Source organism: Vanellus vanellus (genome assembly GCF_965231255.1).
Source record: "Vanellus vanellus genome assembly, chromosome: 4".
Taxonomy (NCBI): domain Eukaryota; kingdom Metazoa; phylum Chordata; class Aves; order Charadriiformes; family Charadriidae; genus Vanellus; species Vanellus vanellus.
Genome location: NC_138909.1, coordinates 44,755,792 through 44,774,395, shown reverse-complemented (window position 1 = coordinate 44,774,395; position 18,604 = coordinate 44,755,792). Strand labels below are relative to the sequence as shown.

The window sequence follows — 18,604 nt, the reverse complement described above, 5'->3', positions numbered from 1 at the left end:
GAAATATTAGAGCAACCTGTTGGGGAGCGCAGCATTGTGAGCAGCTGCTGGGCGTGCAGGGAGTTGTGCAGCTGGGCTTTTCCTTGGGAAAGCTGCAGCAAGACATGGCTTTCTCAGTCTCAGGGAAATACTAACATGACTTTGCTCAGAGATGTGAGCAGGGAGCAATATTTACTGCTTCTCCTGGGAATTCGGGGCTTTCAGTGCAGTTCTCATGCAGCAGCACAAGGAAGGTCCTGAATAACGTGAAAAAATTTGGGTGACTGAAGAATGTGCGGTGCTCAGGGAGGATGAATGGGTTCAAGGGATGCTGCTGTGACCACCGGGTTGCTGTTGGAGAAGGCTTACTCTTGCTTTCCTGGCATCAGGCGCTGATGAACCGTGGCTCAGCTCAGTGCATCTGCTCTCATGTTAAATAGGCATAGAATTTGGGAGGTGTGAGCTGGGCTAGGTCTGGCAGCAGACGTCCCTGCACCAGCAGGCACCCCGGTAGCAGCTCACCAACATCCCCCACCTCGCGTGCCAGCGGTGGGAGAACTGCAAGGTTTGCTTTTGCTTCTTGTGTCCATCCATGCTTTGTAATCTGGCCCATTTGTCAGGTACAACAGGAGAAGGAGCAAAAGGTCATGGGCTTGATTTAGTGGGAGCCTTAAAGTAGCGCTTCTTAGCCTTCCAGATGGAAATTTTCTTTGCTCTCAGCTGCCTGTCACTGTGCTGCCAAAGATAAAGCCCCGTGGTGTCAGGGCTAATGCGGGGCCAACGACAGATCAAAGGAGCCTGTACTGGGGTGGGTTTCCAAAACCTCCTTGAGAAAGGAGAGGTTGCACCTTGCTGGTGTGCCTGTTGGAGGGGCAGGAGCATGTAAGCAGAAAGCCAGACCCCCAAACTTCGGCAATGCTGTATTTGCAACCAGCTGGCAAAGGGCATGAATGTGTTGCAAGAGCTTCTGGTCTGATTTAATTAAAGAAAAAGCCATGAGGAGGTTGGGGGGGGTATTTTGAGGATTTGCTTCTCCCTCCTCCCCCCCTCATTGCAGGTTTTTGGTCCCTTTCCCCTTGTGCACTGAATGTGCAAAGCTCCAGTGTTGTGTGACGGAAGGCGGCTTGGCTGCAAGGATTAGTGCTGATGCTGTGGACAGCTCTTACCTATGCTGGATTGGCCCCTCTAAGAGGAGAGGCTCAGGGATGTAGGTTTGCCTGTATTAGTCCCCCTTCCTTATAGACACGTGCACAAAAAGGTCTAAAGTGTTGGTATTTTGGTATATATTAGTATGTCAGTGCCTGTAAGTGATCCATGGATGATCAAGCATAAGCCAGCAGGGGATGAGGAAGGAGATTGGGTGATGTGGGCTCCAGGTGCTTTTCTTTTCATAGAGCATTTTGCAAATCTCTCTTTAAATTCTACTTTTCAGCTCCACTGAAGTTGATGACATGATTAGAAAATCTACGAATCTGCTGCTGACCCGAACGCTGAGCAACTGTTTACAGAATGTCATCAAGAGGAAAAATGTCGGGCTGACGGAGGTAGGGCATGGCTTCAAGGAGACCCATTTCTAGGGCAGGGAGACAGAAGGAGGTTTGGTGCCTTGGAATTCCTTACAGCACCTTTAGAGATGCTGGTTTGGACCATTATTGTAAAATATTTGGTTGGAAAACAATAATGGAACCACACAGCGTTGCTGTACAATGAAAGAACCACTTAATACTGTAGGAAAGAGAAAGCTTTTTTCCTGTTGCTGTTAGAATTTCTCCTCTTGTGAATTTAGAGTGTTATATACCTGAATTAAGGTGGCAGGTAAGAGGACTTCAACGAATACTGGAGAAGAGCCAAGTGGGAGCTAGGAGAGGATGGGGGAGTGGTCCCCATCTGTAGGTGATGTTTGAGGTGGTTTCAGTACAATGCTATAGTACAAACTCTATATTGGTATTTTCTTTTCGCAATCGATTTTTTTTTTTTTTTTTTTTGTGCACGAAGTCAGATTTCTGAAAAGTTTAACACATATAAATCCTGGCTGTTTGGGAATGTGTGTGGTACCCAGAGCAGTTTGGATACCTTAGTGGGACCTCTGTGTGCTGTTATTAAATGGGTAGGTACTATACAGTTGCGGTTGTTTGACTGTACTGTGGAAATGTGTTCTGTTCTCTGGACAGTGAAAATGCCCTATGAGGTGAGTTTCGGAGAGTTTACTGCATTTACAGCAGTATGTATTTACACATGATGCTTCCTCAGCCCTTCATCTCGAAGTCTGAAATCTCTCTGCTCCCTGGGGCAAATTCCTCTTCCCTCCTGCTCCTCCCAAAGCTCCCTCCACAAAGAGGAATGCAACACTATCCCTGCAAATCCCCCAAATGATCATTTTTGCTGCTGTTGCAAACATTCCCACAGTGTGATTGAGTGTAGGAAGGGCAAACTGAATGTGACAGTCCCCTCACCTGCTTTTGCCCAGTTTAAATGGTGTAGATGTTCCTTGTCATCTTTCCTGTTGAGTGAAGGTGGTGCCTTTCTTTGGGCTGAGAGTGGCTTCTTCATGTGCTTTGGAGCTGAAGAGGATTTTTGTGAGGAAAGCCTACGTAGCACATCTTGAGTTTAAAATAAAGGTGTAGTATGTCCAGAGACTGGTGTTCATCTCTGAATCTCTTCAAATATTTTTCAACCTTTTGTTCCTTACCACTTACCAAGGTACAACTAGCGCTCTCCTGGGGTTATCTCTACCATCATATTTTTCTAATTTGGTTGAAGAAAAACTACTTTGAGCATCTTTGTCCTCTCCTGCATCTTTTTTTTTTTTTTTTTTTTTTTTTGTGTAAACATTGACCTGTTTGTCCAAATAGAATCATGCAGCATTTTAATTCTGAGTTTCTCAAATCCTTCACTCTTAAGAAAAGACATTGATGCGACTGTGTGAAGCAGTGTGGTGAAGAGTCTCAGCTCATATACAAGCATAGTCCTGGTGTCAAAACTGATTGCAGAATACATTTAAGTACCTTGCATAACTATCACTTCCCAGATATAATTTTTGCACAAAGCAACACTATCCATTTCTGGACTCTCCGATGTCATTTTCCAAGCAGTGAACAAAGTAATACAAGGCTGTGTACCAACCTTCCCGGTCTGTTATCCTCTTTAATATATTTTTCCTTGTCTTTTTTTTGGGGCTACCTCTGAACAGTGGATGTTGAAGTTTGCTACCAAGTCTGCTCCAAATAATCCTGGTGTTTTGAATAATCCTGACATCCTTCAATAAGAGAGAGGGAAAAGATGCTACTATTTTTTTTTTTTTTTTTTTTTCATTTGAATACCCCAACGAGAAGGTCTTACCCCTCTGAATTGAAGAGAAGATCAGAACTTGAAGGAGCCAGAGACAGGGCAGGAAATCTCATAGCAAGTAGTGGAAGAGAATCAAAGCAATCAGGGCCTTCAGGTGTGATCTGGACCAGTACGTTGTGATGATCAGAGAAGAGGCTTAGGAGGAATTTCACGCAGTTGGAAATATCTAATATTTAATTAACTTGAAACTACGAAAAAATATATCACGATCCTGATGTCAGGGCTGTCTGACACAGAGAAAGGTAAACAAATGAGTGCTTGTGTGGAGTCAAAAATCAACAACAGAATTAAACCAAGGAATTCAGAAATGAGAAGCCCCCCTAGTTATCTGTGTAATACATTTCAGGGTGTTGAAGTACAAAACCAAGACAAGTTCAAATAGACCGTAATTTGATTTCTTAGAAACAAAAACCTGGCTGAAATCACAGACATGTTGCCTGCAAGGGGCCTCTGGAGGTAGCTAGCCCAACCTTTCAGTAGAAGTGGGATTGTTACTCACTTGGATCATGTCAACCATGTCACTCTCTACCAGAGTTTTAATTTCTCCAAAACATAGGTCCTAAGCTTCTCTGGGCACCCTGTTCCAGTTCTGCACTACCCTTCCTAATGACACTTTTTCTTCCTCATATTCAAGATGAACCTCCCGAACTGTGACCATTGTCATCTGGCAGTAACAAGAGTTGGGCACTATAATCTTTGTAGTGTTACTTCAATGTTTCTGTGACTGCAACACTCTAAACGGTGATGATCCATCTCATTCAGAAGATTTGCAAGTGTTTCAAAATAATTTCTTTAGAGGAGGTAACTGTGGACTGCCACACCATACTCCAGCAATTAAATTCTATCAATCTGACACATTATAATGCTTTCTGTATCTGTAAGAGAGTTGTTTTGGCATGGCATCTGAGCTAGATGTTACTTGGAAAGGTTTTGTAGTAGCTTATGTTGCACCTTGAAAATATTCATGGCAGTCTGCTAGGAAAAAAGGTACCTGCTTGAGGAATTAATGGTGCTTCCAAGTCAGTGATTGTAAAGTGGAAGCCTGAATTGGTTTGCTCTGGATTGCAAATGTTTGTGTTGGTTGACTTCAGCAGAGGCTCTTACTCTGTAGTTTCCTTTAATGTCCCGAAATAGTGCCATGTGAAGGCAACTGGGAAGACGGCATTAAGAAAATTGCAGATAATGGTGGGTATGATAACCAAGAAGATACCAGGGTGAGATCTGCTGTTCACCCACACCACCCTCAGAAAAGTAAAAACCTTGTTTCTTTGTTAAATGCCTTAGGATGATGTTGTTCGGTGTCTCTCAAGATATGGGTTATTTAGGGTTCATTAGCAGACAGAATACTTGTGATTTGACATGGCATTTTTTTGTAAGCCTGTTGTATTTGAACTGCGCTGCAATGAGCCCTAACTGACAGCTGAATGTAGGAAAGTCATTAAAAAAAAATCTTTTGTGGTATTAGTGGCTGTCATGGGAAATGCTTTTCTCCCCAAATTACCTTTTATTTAAGTTTCTGATGTTGTTAAAGGAGGAGAGAGCCTTTGAGCATGTAGCAAAGCTTAGTGTGTTTGTACAGCATCAGCTTTTCATGCCAGAAGTTCTTAAAAATTGGCATCCATTAACCTGGCACGTCCCTGGCTTCAGGAGCACCGTCTTTCAATACCTTTTTTGCCTTTGCAGCTTGTACAGATTATTATAAATACGACCCATTTGGAGAAATCCTGCAAGTTCCTAGAGGAATTCATAACCAATATCACTAACGTACTTCCAGAAACTGTCCATACTACAAAACTCTACGGGACCACAACCTTCAAGGTGAGAAGGCTGGTAGATTCACTTCTGGGGAGTTCCTGTTAATGTTTGGTTGGAGAGTATCTGCTTTCAAAGCATGTGTGTGGACGTGTGTTATGTAGGGAGCTAAGCTGAGCTGAAAGGTAATTTTGTCATATCCTGGGAACCTTATGCCATCAGACTAGCTTTTGGGTTTGCCCTTTGGAGCATTACTTCTGTCGAGATCGTGAGCCTCTGTAACCCTAATTTACAGGCTGTGAGTGCTGCACTTACTATCTAAAGGATTAAGTAGCTTTTAAACAAAAGCCTGATTTTTTTTTTTTTTTTTTTAAATGAATTTTCATTTTGCTGTTTGAATGCCGTACAATGTTACACACATCTGGCCACGAACACAAGCTCTCCTCTTTCACCCAAGAGGAGAATAGATTTTCATAACTTATATTTCTGTATCTTTCCACTCAAATCAGGGCTGACAGAAACTGCTAGACTTCCCAGTTTTTAAATCTTTAAATTGTAACCCAGGAGCATCCACCCAGATACTTTATATGAAAACTTAAGGCAGTAATTGGTCAACTTTGGGGTGTCTGAATTGTGCCCTGTGGCTGGAGAGCAGGCGATGGGAACAGTGCCAATGACTCGAGCAACAGGAGGGAATCGGTTAGGTGAGGTTTGCCCTTGGGATAACTCAGCAGGAGACTAAGGCCCCATGTCCTGAGGGAATTCGATTGGTTGTCCCTTCTGGCATCATCTACCTATTTGGGACCATTTCTGGGACCATTTCTGGACCATTTCCCACAGTGTTGGGACCATTTCTGTTCAATGTCTTTATCGATGATCTTGATAAGGATATAGGGTGTATCATCAGCAAGTTTGCAGATGACACCAAGTTAAGCAGGAGTGTTGATTCCCAGGAGGATAGGGAAGCTCTACAGAGAGACTTAGATTGGATCATTGGGCCAACATCAATGGTATGAGTTTCAACGAGGGCAAGTGCCAGGTTCTGCACTTGGGCCACAATAACCCCATGCAGCGCTGCGGGCTTGGGGAAGTGTGGCTGGAAAGCTGCCTGGCAGAAAGAGACCTGGGGGTTCTCATTGACAAGCGGCTGAATATGAGCCGGCAGTGTGCCCAGGTGGCCAAGAAAGCCAACGGCATCCTGGCTTGTATTAGAAATAGCATGGCCAGCAGAAGTAGGGAGGTGATCGTGTCCCTGTACTCAGCACTGGTGAGGCCACACCTTGAGTATTGTGTCCGGTTTTGGGCACCTCAATACAAGAGAGATATCGAGGTGCTGGAGCGAGTGCAGAGGAGGGCAACGAAGCTGGTGAAGGGCCTAGCAAACAAATCATATGAAGGGCAGTTGAAGGAGCTGGAACTGTTTAGTTTGAGGAGAAGGAGGCTGAGAGGAGACCTCATCACTCTCTACAAATATTTGAAAGGATACTGTAGAGAGGTTGGTGCTGGTCTCTTCTCACAGGTAATTGAAGCCATTCCCTCTTGTTCTGTCATTAAGCTCCAACAGGGTAGGTTTAGACTGAACATTAGGAAAGAATTTTTCACAGAAAGAGTGGTCAGGCATTGGAATAGACTGCCCTGGGAGGTGGTTGAGTCACCATCCCTGGATGTGTTTAAGAGACGTTTAGATGTGGTGTTGCGGGATATGGTGTAGGGGAGCACTTTGTATAGTAGGGTAGATGGTTGGACTCGATGATCCCAAGGGTCTCTTCCAACCTAGACAATTCTATGATTCTATTTGGCCCAAGGCTGTGTTTTCCTACCCTTATTCTGGCAGGGAGGCTCCTCTGTGGCCCTCTTGCACCTCATACCTGCGCACAGTTTCCATATGAGATGTTCTTTTCCTGTTTCTCTGTCTTCCATCCTGCACTAGATTTCTCCTCCTGGTCCCCAGGTTGCATCAGAGGCAGACACCAGCTTGATCTTGCCTACCACTGACCTGGTGGCACAAGTCCCACCAGTCTGAGCTAACCTGAGGCTGTAGTGGCCATGTAGTTTCGTACAGGCACTTTGTCTTGTGCTACCTTTAGGGCTAAGCGTTGGGTTGGTCTCATGTCCTGTTAGACTTGTGGTATGGAGACTCCATCCCATGTAACATGGTCTTGTTTTCCAGGATGCCCGCCATGCTGCTGAGGAGGAGATTTACACTAACTTGAACCAGAAGATAGACCAGTTCTTGCAGCTGGCGGACTACGACTGGATGGCCATGGAGCCGGGCAGCAAGGCCAGCGACTACCTTGTAGATCTCATTGGCTTTCTACGCAGCACGTTTGCTGTGTTCACCCACCTCCCGGTAAGCCATCTCCACACCAAATTGCTTTCTTTTTCTGTCTGGGGAGCACGCGGGCATCCAATGGCACTATTGAAACTAATGGTTGCTCAAGCTTTATGGAGTGTGATGGAAATGGGGCCTTGGACTGTCAAGAGTTATGAAATAACAAACCTATTTTTAAAGCAAGCTATTTCACGTGTTACCAGAAGTTGGGTTTCAGCGAGAGTGTCCCCAAGTATTTGCAAGACTACTTATATGTGAATGAGGGAAAAACCACAGTCTACCGTGTAGAAGCAGGATCGTAACTCACTAGCCACCTCTATTTCAGATATGTTAACTTTCAGCTTAATGGACATTCAAGATTTTTTAAGAGAACCCAGTATAGGGGTGTCTATTATTAGAACTGCAGATACATTTCCAAGTGTTTGTCAAGTCACTGTATGCCTTACATCAAAATATTACTCTGTTGGAAGGCAACATATGTTTCTTTCTTTTCTCTGCTGTCTAAAATATGCCTGTGTTTATGCTGTTAATGCAATCAAAAATGTATTTTATGTTGTTTTTTTGCAGTTGGCTGAGTAGTGTCCCTTTGAATAGGAAAAATACAATCATCGGGGAGTTTCATTTTTGCTCAAACAGCTTTTTTTTCTTTAAGATTTGTTCTGAGCTGTATGGATATATGCTTAACAGTATCTTCAATCAGGAGGTATTTTGAAATAGTAAATCCACTGAACACTATATTTGTCCTAAAAGCAATTTCAGATCTTTCTTTTTTACTGGACTGTTATTTGTTTGTTGTTAGTTGGTGCCCAGGATTATAGTACAGCGTCACACACTGGGTATCTATCATGAGTTCGGACATAAACAGGAAGAAAAGACTAATAATGCACAACGGCAGTTGCCTTCACTCCATTCTGCTTGTTTGTGCTGCTGTGATTGCTCTACTAGAAGGATGTTCAGGCACTCAAGAGCCGTTTTAGGAGGTGTTACAGCCCCAAAACTTTGCAATCTTCTGCATGACTCCTGTCTTTGGCCTTCTCTGCCACGGCAGGAAAATTTGGTAGCAGGATGGAAACGAGGACTGAGGTACTGTGGATGGAGAACCCACCAAAAGAGAAATGAAAGTGGCTTTTCCCAGTTTGTATCTGGAGGTGTTGCTGAGGAGAAGGTGCTTTCTTGGCTCTTATCACTGGAACAAACTTATAAATAAAGTGTTGCCTCTTGTGCAGAGAGGTTGGAAGGGCTTTTGCCCATTTTCTTGTTTGGGCCAGGTTTATTGCCAAAACATCCCCTCTGTTGGCAGCCCTGAGCAGCGTGGCTGGTGGTCATGCAAGCAGGCATGGGGCAGGTGCCCTCTTTGAGTCTGGAGGTGGTTGGAGATGGCTGGATTCCTGAACTGCTGGATTCTCCTTAAAAAAAGGAGTTGTGGCTGCACAGGGGTGGGTTATCACCTGGAGACCACTTCCAGAAATCATACTGGGATTACTTCTGCAAGCAAGTAATGGAGTTTCACTGGGAAATTGGTCCCTGCACCAGAGCATGAAGCATGGCTAGCAGGAGAGACAAGGATGGGGAGAGATGCCCACAGTGATTTATGAGATGGACCTGGAGTGATTTATCTTCCTTAAATATTAATGTTTCCTTTTTGAGTGAGTCAAAATTGTTTTGGAAACTGGGAGGGAAGCTAATTAGTCTAAAAAGGACTGAGACAGATTGAAGCAGCATTTTTTCTTCCAGAACTGGATTAGAAAGGACCCAACTGAGAAGAAGGCTGTCCGCAGTTTGCTGTGGTGGAGGTGCTGGCTCACGTGCTGGTGCTGCTCAACCAGCACACACGCAGCACCTTATCTTCAAAGCATTGCACTGCATTGATCCTCCTGACAGCCCTGAGAGACAAGGGGGGGCAAGCCAATCAGATGCTGCAGTCTGATTTGTGAGGCTGTATATCTGGTTAAAAGATTTGTAGGAGACATAGGTCTGGGATTTTTTCATATATATATTGGAGTTTCTTCCTTTAGAGGAGCACTATGAAGACGCTGTCATTGAACATTGCTAATGGGTCCCCACATACCCTTGCAGGCCATGCTGCGTGAGAGCAAGTCAGAAAAAATCAGGGTACATGAAAAAAGCACCCAGCTCCCTCGGGGTGTCTGCTGGTTTGTTGTTGTGAGGCTCAAGGGCCTTTTTTTTCACTGGCTTATTTAGAAAAAAATTAAAATTTTTGCACTTTGCCAAATGAAACATAGGCGATAAGGTACGTGGAAGCCCACATCTGTCTAAAGCAATGCAGAAAAAATGATGGAGATGTTTATGAAAGCACCAAAAAATGTCGGATGAGCTTCATTTGTGAAAGGAAAGAGTGAGAGGGGCTCAAGGGGAAAAGGAACTATTTCCAAAAAGGGCGATACTACACTGCCAGTAGCTCATTAAGAAAAGTAAGTAACTGTGCACCATCTTCGGATGAGGTGTCCTTGGATGAGGCATCCTCGGAGCATCTGGAACCCACATCTCATTCCTAGAAGCTGGTTCCATGCAACACCGTCGCTTCCTGTTCTCTTGTCCTTTCCTGGTTTGGAAATGCCCCTTTCTTCCAGAGCTGATAATCGGGTACCTTCATGTTGAATTTACATGGTTTTAAAAAAGTGAAAAGTGTTCTCCTAGAATTTGCACTTGCAACAGTTTTTTTAGAAGAAAAGAGTGGCAATCTCAGGAGATGACTAAGTGGCAGGAGCTGAGCTACTCACCTGCCTTTTGTCACGACAGTAATTACACTGAGAAAAACCTTCACCTGCTGATCAAAGAAACTCGGCCTGGGCACGTTGGCGGTTACTGTGCTAAAATTACACCAACAAAAAGCACTGTCCTGTAATAGAACAGAGCTGAAAGTCCTAAGCCTGCAAAAATGCAGGCGGCTCCTTAACTTGATGGGTGTGAGTAATCCCATTGTCTTGGACAGGGCTGCTCATCTGCAGGAAACTTTTCTGGGGCCAAGGCTTCAGCTTGCCGCAAGGCAGATCAAATGGCCTTGAAGGGTCCAGTTGACTCAAGTCAACATTTCAGAGAGGGGGTGAAGAGGAGCAGAGGTGCTGAGCGAGCTAAAAGGTGACTCCAAGCCAAGATTTGGGCATTAGGTGTATTGTTTCCCTTTTTGGATACATGTGGCTGAATTTTTCCTATATTTATTGAGGGGAATCCCAGAGTGGTTGAGGTTGGAAGGGATCTCTGGAGGCTGTAGAATCATACAATAGTTTGGGTTGGAAGGGGCCTTTAAAGGTCATCTAGTCTGACTTTCCTGCAATGAGCAGGGACATCTTCAACTAGATCAGGTTGCTCAGAGCCCTGTCCAACCTGAACTTGAATTTTTCCAGGGATGGGGCATCTACAACCACTCTGGGCAACCAGGTCATCTGGTCCAACTCCCCTGCGCAAGCAGGAAAAATAACGCAGATCAAAGCTAGTCTTGGCTCATGGAATGGCATAAAGAGCCTCCACTTTGTCTAGTGTTTCAAGCAGGAAGTACAATCCCTAATTTTTCCTTTAGAGCATCAGAGCAGACATTGTGGGAGATGGTGGAAAATGCGTAATATTAAGAATTCTTGGAATCTATTTGCTTTTTGTGGATTTGCTTTGGGACACTGAGCCCCTATCTGGGGAGGCCATGCTGGTGAGTACAGCATGTGCCGGCAGGGCGGAAAAGTTCATGGTGAAGTTAACAGGGTTTTGGTGCATACCACTGCTGCATGAAATTTTCATGGTGGTTTAGAGCCACAATTTGAAAATGCTCCGCTAAGTGCCCAAAATGTCTCAAAGCAAATAGCGCGCTGATGGAAATCAAAGCATAATTAACATTTGGCTTCAAGGCTGCCCTCTTCCTGCATTAACCAGGGAGAGTTGGTTACTGCTGCTGCTGAGTGTATTAACATGGGATTCTCAGGCCTCCTTTAAAAGAAAATATTTTTTTTTTTTTTTAAGAAAAAAAACTTTAGGAAGAAAAAATATTTTAGAAAAAAAACACAAGGTGGTTTCTGGTTTTCAGCAAGTAAAGGGCCATGGCCTCAAAAATTAACATTTCCAGCATAATACTTTTAAAAGAATGACTGAAAAAGTCTTTTGTCTTTGATGGCTGATTGTTGTTTTTATTTCTTGTTAGACAAGTTAATGTAAATCGCATTGACAGGGCTACTCCAAACACACTGATTTGTTGACATTAAGCTTCTCAAAGATGGAGGGTTGTGTCAACACCTACAGTGAACTGTCAGGTTAACAAAGCAAGGATGTTTTCTTGGGGGAGGGGAGCAGAGTTGAGGGGAAGGGGGGGGATTTTGTTTTTATTTTAAGTTTCCTTTAATCCTCTGTTAGTCTTGTATCTTGATAACCTCCTTTGGAAGGTAATCAGGGCAGGTCAAGGGGTGATGCTGACCTGGGAAGGGGAAGCAATCTTTCAGCGATCGAACAAACTCTAACCTCTGCCATCTTGAGCAGTTCAGCGTGAACTTTCTGCAAAGGGGTTTTGGGGTTGGTTTTTTTCCTTTTGTGCTTATTTTTGCCAGATGGCAGGCACAGATTTCAGCTGGAGCCGTGCAAACGCTGCAGCTGCTCTGCCTGCAATGTTTTTGCCTTATTCACCATATTGGCATCTCTTCCCGGTTGCAAATAAATATGCCGGCCACAACAGCTCTTGCATTGGTAGAAAGAGCTTTGGAAGTGTTTATTTTCTTTTTACAGAGAATGATTACCTATGTTTTTATTTTAAAAAAAGCAAATCCTTCTGTAATATTTTAAAAGGCAAGGCACTGTGCGTGGAAGTAAAATGCCTTGGACTTTGCACCAACCACAGCCTTGACCACATTAGGAGGGTCCCAAGTGGAATATAGCCATCATGAAAACATCATTTGAATACCAAATACACTGTCTTTAGATTTGCATGGGTCCTGTCTGCTTGGATAACATCTCCTTGCCCTCAGAAGAGCTGGGCAAGTTTTTGCTTGAGCTGATCCCTGCTGTCATTCGTTAGGGTTTGACATCCCTTGCCTCCATCTTACAGATGGGAGAGCTGAGGCACATGGGTGTTGACTTGCAGAGCATACTTAATAGCAATAAAACTGGTCTTGTGGTACTCTGATTTCCTCCTCATCCTTCTTAGACCAGGTTCAAAGAGCCCATATTTTGCTTTATTAATACTCTGCCAACTGCCAAGCAGCCGGTGCATTGGTTGGAGTGTTGATAGGTTGTAGGCACCTACAGGCAATAACAGATGTGTACCTCTCTGCCTTTCTTACTGTTGCTTTGCTCTCTTCTGCATTTGACTTTAAACTCCCTGTGTTGTCCTCTGTAGGGGGATGTAGATGTCCACTCTACAATGTCGGTGAGTACAAGACTGCGTGTTGCGCGTGTTTGGTCTGCTCTGCTCACACCTCAAACGTTAGAGGGAGAGTTGAACCAGAAAAGGTCCTTGGTCTCGAAGGGAGGAAAGGGGAAAGATTGAGTAGAAGTTTAAATCAATAAGATAAATAAGAGACCAGAGGAAAGGGTTTTCTTCCAGACAGGTTGCCCACAAGTGTGCTGTTGCTGTAGTGTCGCTAAATTGTGGCTTTTAGAGCACGCTGCATTTAGCTGGCTCCTTTTATCCCCCATGCATCCTTAAACGTCTGGGAAATGAGCAGAAATGCCTGTTACTAGGGAAAGCATGATGGGATCTTCAACCTACACTTGAAAGAGAAAAGATCTTTGCAAAATTCCCCTTTGCTCCCTGTATTTTGTTCAGACAAATCCCCCATGGGGATTTCAGCCTGATGTTCCTCCTGGTCTAAGTGCTCTGACCCAGGGCTTGGACCGCTAAGCCTTCCCTCCGTCTCGTGTGGTAGAATAGTATTTTATCCAGAAAATAGCGTGGGTTCTTGACATTTGCTATCTCCCTATTTGCATTAGGGCAATTAGCACAAAGAAAGCGAAGGAGACCTTTTGGACTTGCCTTCTGGTTCAGCGAACCCCTCTAATTGTTGTCATTTCTGCTTGTTTCATGTGTGGGAGAAAAAGCTGTGGCATTTCCCCGGATAGATTGCAAACAAAGTGCTCTCAAGCTACCTTGTTTCCTCTGTTCCCATGTCTGCAAGTCAAGGCACGTGTGAGCAAAGCGCGCCTCGTTTTTCTGTCAGTGCAGCCCTGCTCGACGCAGTTGTGTGGTGTGAGATGCAGCCGGCGCGGAGGCGTAGCCTCTACCCCAGCTTCTGCTTTTCCGCCTTTAACCCCTGCTCTTCATTTTAATGCTGAGCTGCCACGGTGGTAATGATATTACATGCTGCGGTTGGGTGCATGTACCCCTTTTCCTGGAAACTGAGCATAGCTAAGCCTTGAGTATTTGCAGGCTCTGGGCACCTGGGGGTTTCTAAGTCAACATCGAGGTCTCAAATCAACGCCAGCTTCTGGAAAGAAAGAGCCTTGTTAAAGCAATTTGAGGCCAGCTTCCATCAAAGCCATGGCTGGATTGCTGGGAGGGCTGCGGGAGCTGCCCGCTCCACCGGGGAGCAGGCAGGGATGCTTTGGGCATCCCCCCGCAGCTGCAGGTTTCCAGGAGCGGTGTTGAATGTCGACCATCTTGCGTGGTGTCCTTAGGGCGTACCCTAAGAGAGACAGATGCAGAAACTGGTATTGCCTCTGGCTTTTCAAGGCTTTCAACCATTTAGAAGCCAGATGTATTTATTTCTTTAATTGAATCCAGTGCCTAGACAGCTATGGAGTCAGCTTCCTATGGAGAGGGCTGCATTAGTTTCATTAAGGTAAATCAATGAAAAATAATACCTGGAGGTCCCCTGGAAAGGGTCAGGAATGGAGTAATCCCTTTATATGGTGGGACTTTGCTAGGCTGCTCTTGGTTTTGTTCTTAACTGCAACGGATTCCAATTTTCCTTTAACCCCTCTAATTTTCTGTTCTCTAGGTAGTTTGTATTAATTGGTGGAAATAAATCACTAATCTGTCTGTCTAAAAGAGACTGAAAAATAAAAATCTGATTGCACAAAATAGCAGGACAAAGGTGTAATTGTAACAGAGTTTAAAACGTCCAGTGGGAAGTAGTTGTGGCTAATCTTGGAAGTTTCTTGGTGTAGATATAGACACACATTAAAAAAAGAAAAAGCGAGTTGCCTGGGATGCAGGCATGGACAGGGCATGAGCAGTGTCCAAAGACTTTCCTGTGTGGTCCTCAGGGGGCTTCCTCTGCTCTCCAGAGATTATCTGAGTCTCTTGAGGGGTTGCTCGGATCAGCTTGCCCTGAGGGTTGGGCACAATGCCCTTAAAACAAAGGTGCCTTGGTGGGCAGGTGGGCTGGTGACTGGAGCAGTGCTTGCATGGCTCTGTGGTCCCATGCTGCCCGCCTCGCTGCAGTCTGGTGGCTGTGCATTACTTTCGTGGTCTTCTCAAGTGTCTCTGAAATCCCAAATTCTTACCAAAATGAAGGTGTTGAAACAAGAACTAATGGTTGTTTTAAAGGAAGGAGCAAAGCATTCAAATACACTGGCTTTAGCTTTGTTGGCTGGGGAGAAGGCTGACCTCTGATTAACCCAAGAGCGCTAGTTAACTTGAATCTGGGTAAGCCAAGTTATCTTGTAATTACATGGTTTCTTGTCTGCTTTCAGCACTTTGAAAATTAATTGAGGCTAAAATGCCCAATCCCATAAATCCTTTAAACCAGGGTGTGCACGCTTCCCTAGGTATTGCTTCCTTTTGTGTAGTCACCTTGGCATGTTTGGCTTTGATTTTTATTTTACAAACTTAGATTTATAAAGCTATTTTATGCTTACTTTTGCATGCACGTACGTACACAAAGAATCAGATGTGCAGTATGGGAAATTTGGAAGCTGAAAATCCATCCTCAGCGGAAGGAATCCAAACATGCCTGCCACCTCCTGCACCAGAGCCCCAGCGTGTACCTTCCAAAAACCCTAATAGAAGTTAAAGTATGGGGTTTTTTTCCCCCTTTAGGCTCAAATTTAAGCAAAATAAGACTTTGCCTTCCTCTTATTTCGTCCACTGGCAACCTGAAATCTTGTAAGGCTTTTCTTAAGTTGTGAATGTGCAAAGGAACATTGATGAACACCACACATGCTTCCAAAGCCCCCAGCTATCTTCCTTAGTGTACCCATGGGAGGAGACCCACCTGCCCTAGAGGAGCCAAACCTTCAAGTGCAATGTCCTTTGGGGTCCCCGTGCAGAGGTCATTTGAATTGAGGTCATATGGAGAAGCGTTAGGAGTTCGTGCCCACCATTCAGAGCTGATAGCTGCCTAAGCACAGTTGAATGCTATTGGTATGGTTGAAGTAGCTGCAATTAAGGACATACCGTTTTGTGACCGTCATAGGGGTGCCTTTACACAGAGATATGTTCTCCCTAGATCTTGTAGCATAGGTTAGATGTGATAACAAGAGCAAGCAAGCAAAGCATTTAAAAGTGGAGATCCTTATGGATTTCTCATGATAGCTGTGGTCTTTCTTCATTGTGTTTCATGAATGGCAATAAATAAGAAGAGTCCAATGGGTTAATTGAAAAACAAGATAGCAGTAATTTCTACAGCTTTCACCATCTGTCTTTTTCTTCTTTCTGTTTTCAACTATAATGTCTTAATATTAAAAATAGAAATTTAATGTAAGATTTAGATTTTGGAAAAATGTAAATGTGTTGGTCACTCGCTAATCAGCTCTGCTTGGGGAAAAAAAAAAAATCTCCTGAATTGGGCTTTGATGGCTCATGGAGTAGAAATGGAGTGGGTGGTGCTTTTTTTGTTGTTGTTTTGAGCTCATACTTTTTTCCAGTCTGTTCAACATCTGGGTCTTAAGTCATGTATTAGTTGCGTTTCCAACAGGCGGGTGTACGTCACGGCCTTCCTTCGGCATCTCAGCAAGCAGAAAACTGCGTAAACGGGGAATCTAGAGCATCCATTTGTGTGCGAGGGTGAGAAACCCTTGGTGTCGGTGTGCTGGAGGGCTCTGCCATGAGGATGAGTGCAGCGTGCTGTGCCGCAAGCCTCAAGATCTTTCCCCTTTTATTTATAACATCAAAGTTGATTATAAAATAACATAGCAAAGATGAAGCGATTCAGTCCATTCTCTTTGGGTCTTCCTACTGCCATAATTGGCAGATGCTTTACCCTGATAAATCAGCAGAAAGAAACGTGGTTCTAGCTCTCATACATTAGGGGAAAAATAAAAAAAATAAATCTGTATTTAATCAACTTTTTGTTTCCAAAATGGCAGCTGCTTTGTATTTAATGGAAAATCAGGCTCTTCCCAATGGAAAGAATGTTATTCCCAAAGCGAATACAAAACAAAATAAAAGCCACAAAAGAGGAGGATGAAATATGTCATTTTTTTTTTTTTTTTTTTTTTTCCTCCCGTTTGTTCCAGTTTTGGAGCTGCGCGCTCCGATCATGGTCGGGCCACAGCTCTGGTTTGCGTCAAGTAACTCGGAAAGTCTAAGCTTGTGGACACAGGGACCAAGAGAGAGCCTCACTTCATGTTATGAGGCACAAATAGGACAGAGAAAAATTAGGGCTACTTCATGGTTCTTGCGTGCCTATAGAGACTCATTACCTGCAGGTTATTTGCGTGTTTAGTTCCTTTGCAGGCTGAGATGCCTCTGCCATGTTTTTTCCTTGACATCTCTTGTTGCAGGGTCTTGGTGTCTTTTTCAGAGGTGAATGATCTTTGTGGAGACCCAAGTGGTGAGCGTGGGAGGAGGAGAAAATGGATGAGCATCAAGCCCATGCCTTCTCTGAGCCCAGCCAGCAGATCCACAGGTTGCCATCCTTTCCCTGGGGTTGCAGTCGATCTACAGCACTGTCCTTTCTTGGTTTGCTGCTTGTGTTTGATTGCAGTGTTTGGTCTGAATTGCATTTAAATGTCAAAAAGTAATCATTTACTGATGGGGGGAGGCTGCCAAACTGCCATTATGGCAAGTCAAATGCCCCAGGCTTGTACAATTTGGTTGAAGGTTCCCTCCTGCTACTGGGCCAGGGGTGTTGAGCCATGCTGTGGAGATACCTTTTGGGGGAAGAAGTGGTTGTGACGTGCTCTCTCCATGTATTTAGGATTTTGTGTGGGTTTTGGTAGCTGCTTCCCTGTTGGCCCCTGCACCTCCCTGTCTTGTGATGCTGTTCCTTAGCGCAAGAAGGTGGCGAAGCGTTTCAGTGCAGCTCATAACAGCGTGGAGTATTTAGAGAGCAGGTAGATGGGAGTTTTTTATCTTTTCTTGTTTAAAAAAGAGGGTTGCATAAAAAAAACAGAAGGCATCAGATTTGCAATGTGATTTTGATGCCACAGGCTGAACCTCCAGCCTGCTGGGAGAGTCAGGATCAGACAGTTACGTGATTAATGAGAGCATCTGCAGTTAAATCAAATGGCTAACAAGGATAGAGCATATAGTTCCTAGTATTTCTCAAAGCATAATGCTATTGTGCACCTAACCCAGACTGGCAGGAGTGCTTTCCTACCCACTTCCAGTGTGAAGTCCTTGCACAGATGTCTGATGCATCTTAGGAGACCAGACAGCAGCTGGATGCTCCAATGCAGGCGCTGTTCATTTCGGGTGAGCCAGGCTCTGCACAGAACTGTTTCCATGCTATAGACTTTAAAAAAGCAGTTAATTAAAAATATCCTGCCATGCATTTGGATGGTGTGCAAGGAAAAAGATGCAGATCTTGGAATCCTCTATTTCCTTGGCGTTTTTTGCATATGTGCATATTCAAAAAAGAAAAACGCCTGGCAGCTTCGCAGCTGAATCTTTGCTGCAAACTACTGAGCGTCTACAAAAAGACCTCTGACCGGTTGTGTGTTTGTGTGTGCCTCCGTAAGGCTTCAAAGAAACTGCCCTGTGCTCAGTTGTAACAGCTGTGGCCTGAGGTACTTCCCTTTGCCACCCCCTGCCCTTCCTTCTATTTATTTATTTTCCTATTTAAAAAAAAAAAAAAAGTAGATGTCACTTTTTGACTCCGAGAGCGCAGCCAAAGTGAGGGAAAAGTCTTGTGTTCCTGTACGTGCTCTTATCCTGCATCCTCTTACGTCCTGGATCTCACAATTATATGTGGTTACAAAATCCTTCAGTTGTGCTTTTGCTGTTGGGTTCATTCACTTGTGCCTGTAAGCAAGTAGATGCAATTTGTAGTCCCAAGACCCCTTGATGCCTATGTAGGAAAAACCTTGCTGTGG

The 18,604-nt window shown here is 44.3% G+C and overlaps 1 protein-coding gene across 2 annotated transcripts in view; it reads left to right on the top strand.

Annotated features, from left to right (window-relative positions):
* Nucleotides 1-18,604, top strand: part of EXOC6B (exocyst complex component 6B) — a gene marked incomplete at its 3' end in the record, with an annotated part of 312,754 nt that overhangs the window by 201,725 nt on the left and 92,425 nt on the right. Inside the window, exons 16-18 of one of the 2 annotated variants that reach the window (XM_082482216.1) lie at nt 1,412-1,523; nt 5,011-5,145; nt 7,250-7,429. In XM_082482216.1, the coding sequence (XP_082338342.1) occupies nt 1,412-1,523; nt 5,011-5,145; nt 7,250-7,429 (427 nt within the window). The remainder of the gene's footprint in view (nt 1-1,411; nt 1,524-5,010; nt 5,146-7,249; nt 7,430-18,604) is intronic. The other variant, XM_082482217.1, reaches the window with a different exon arrangement.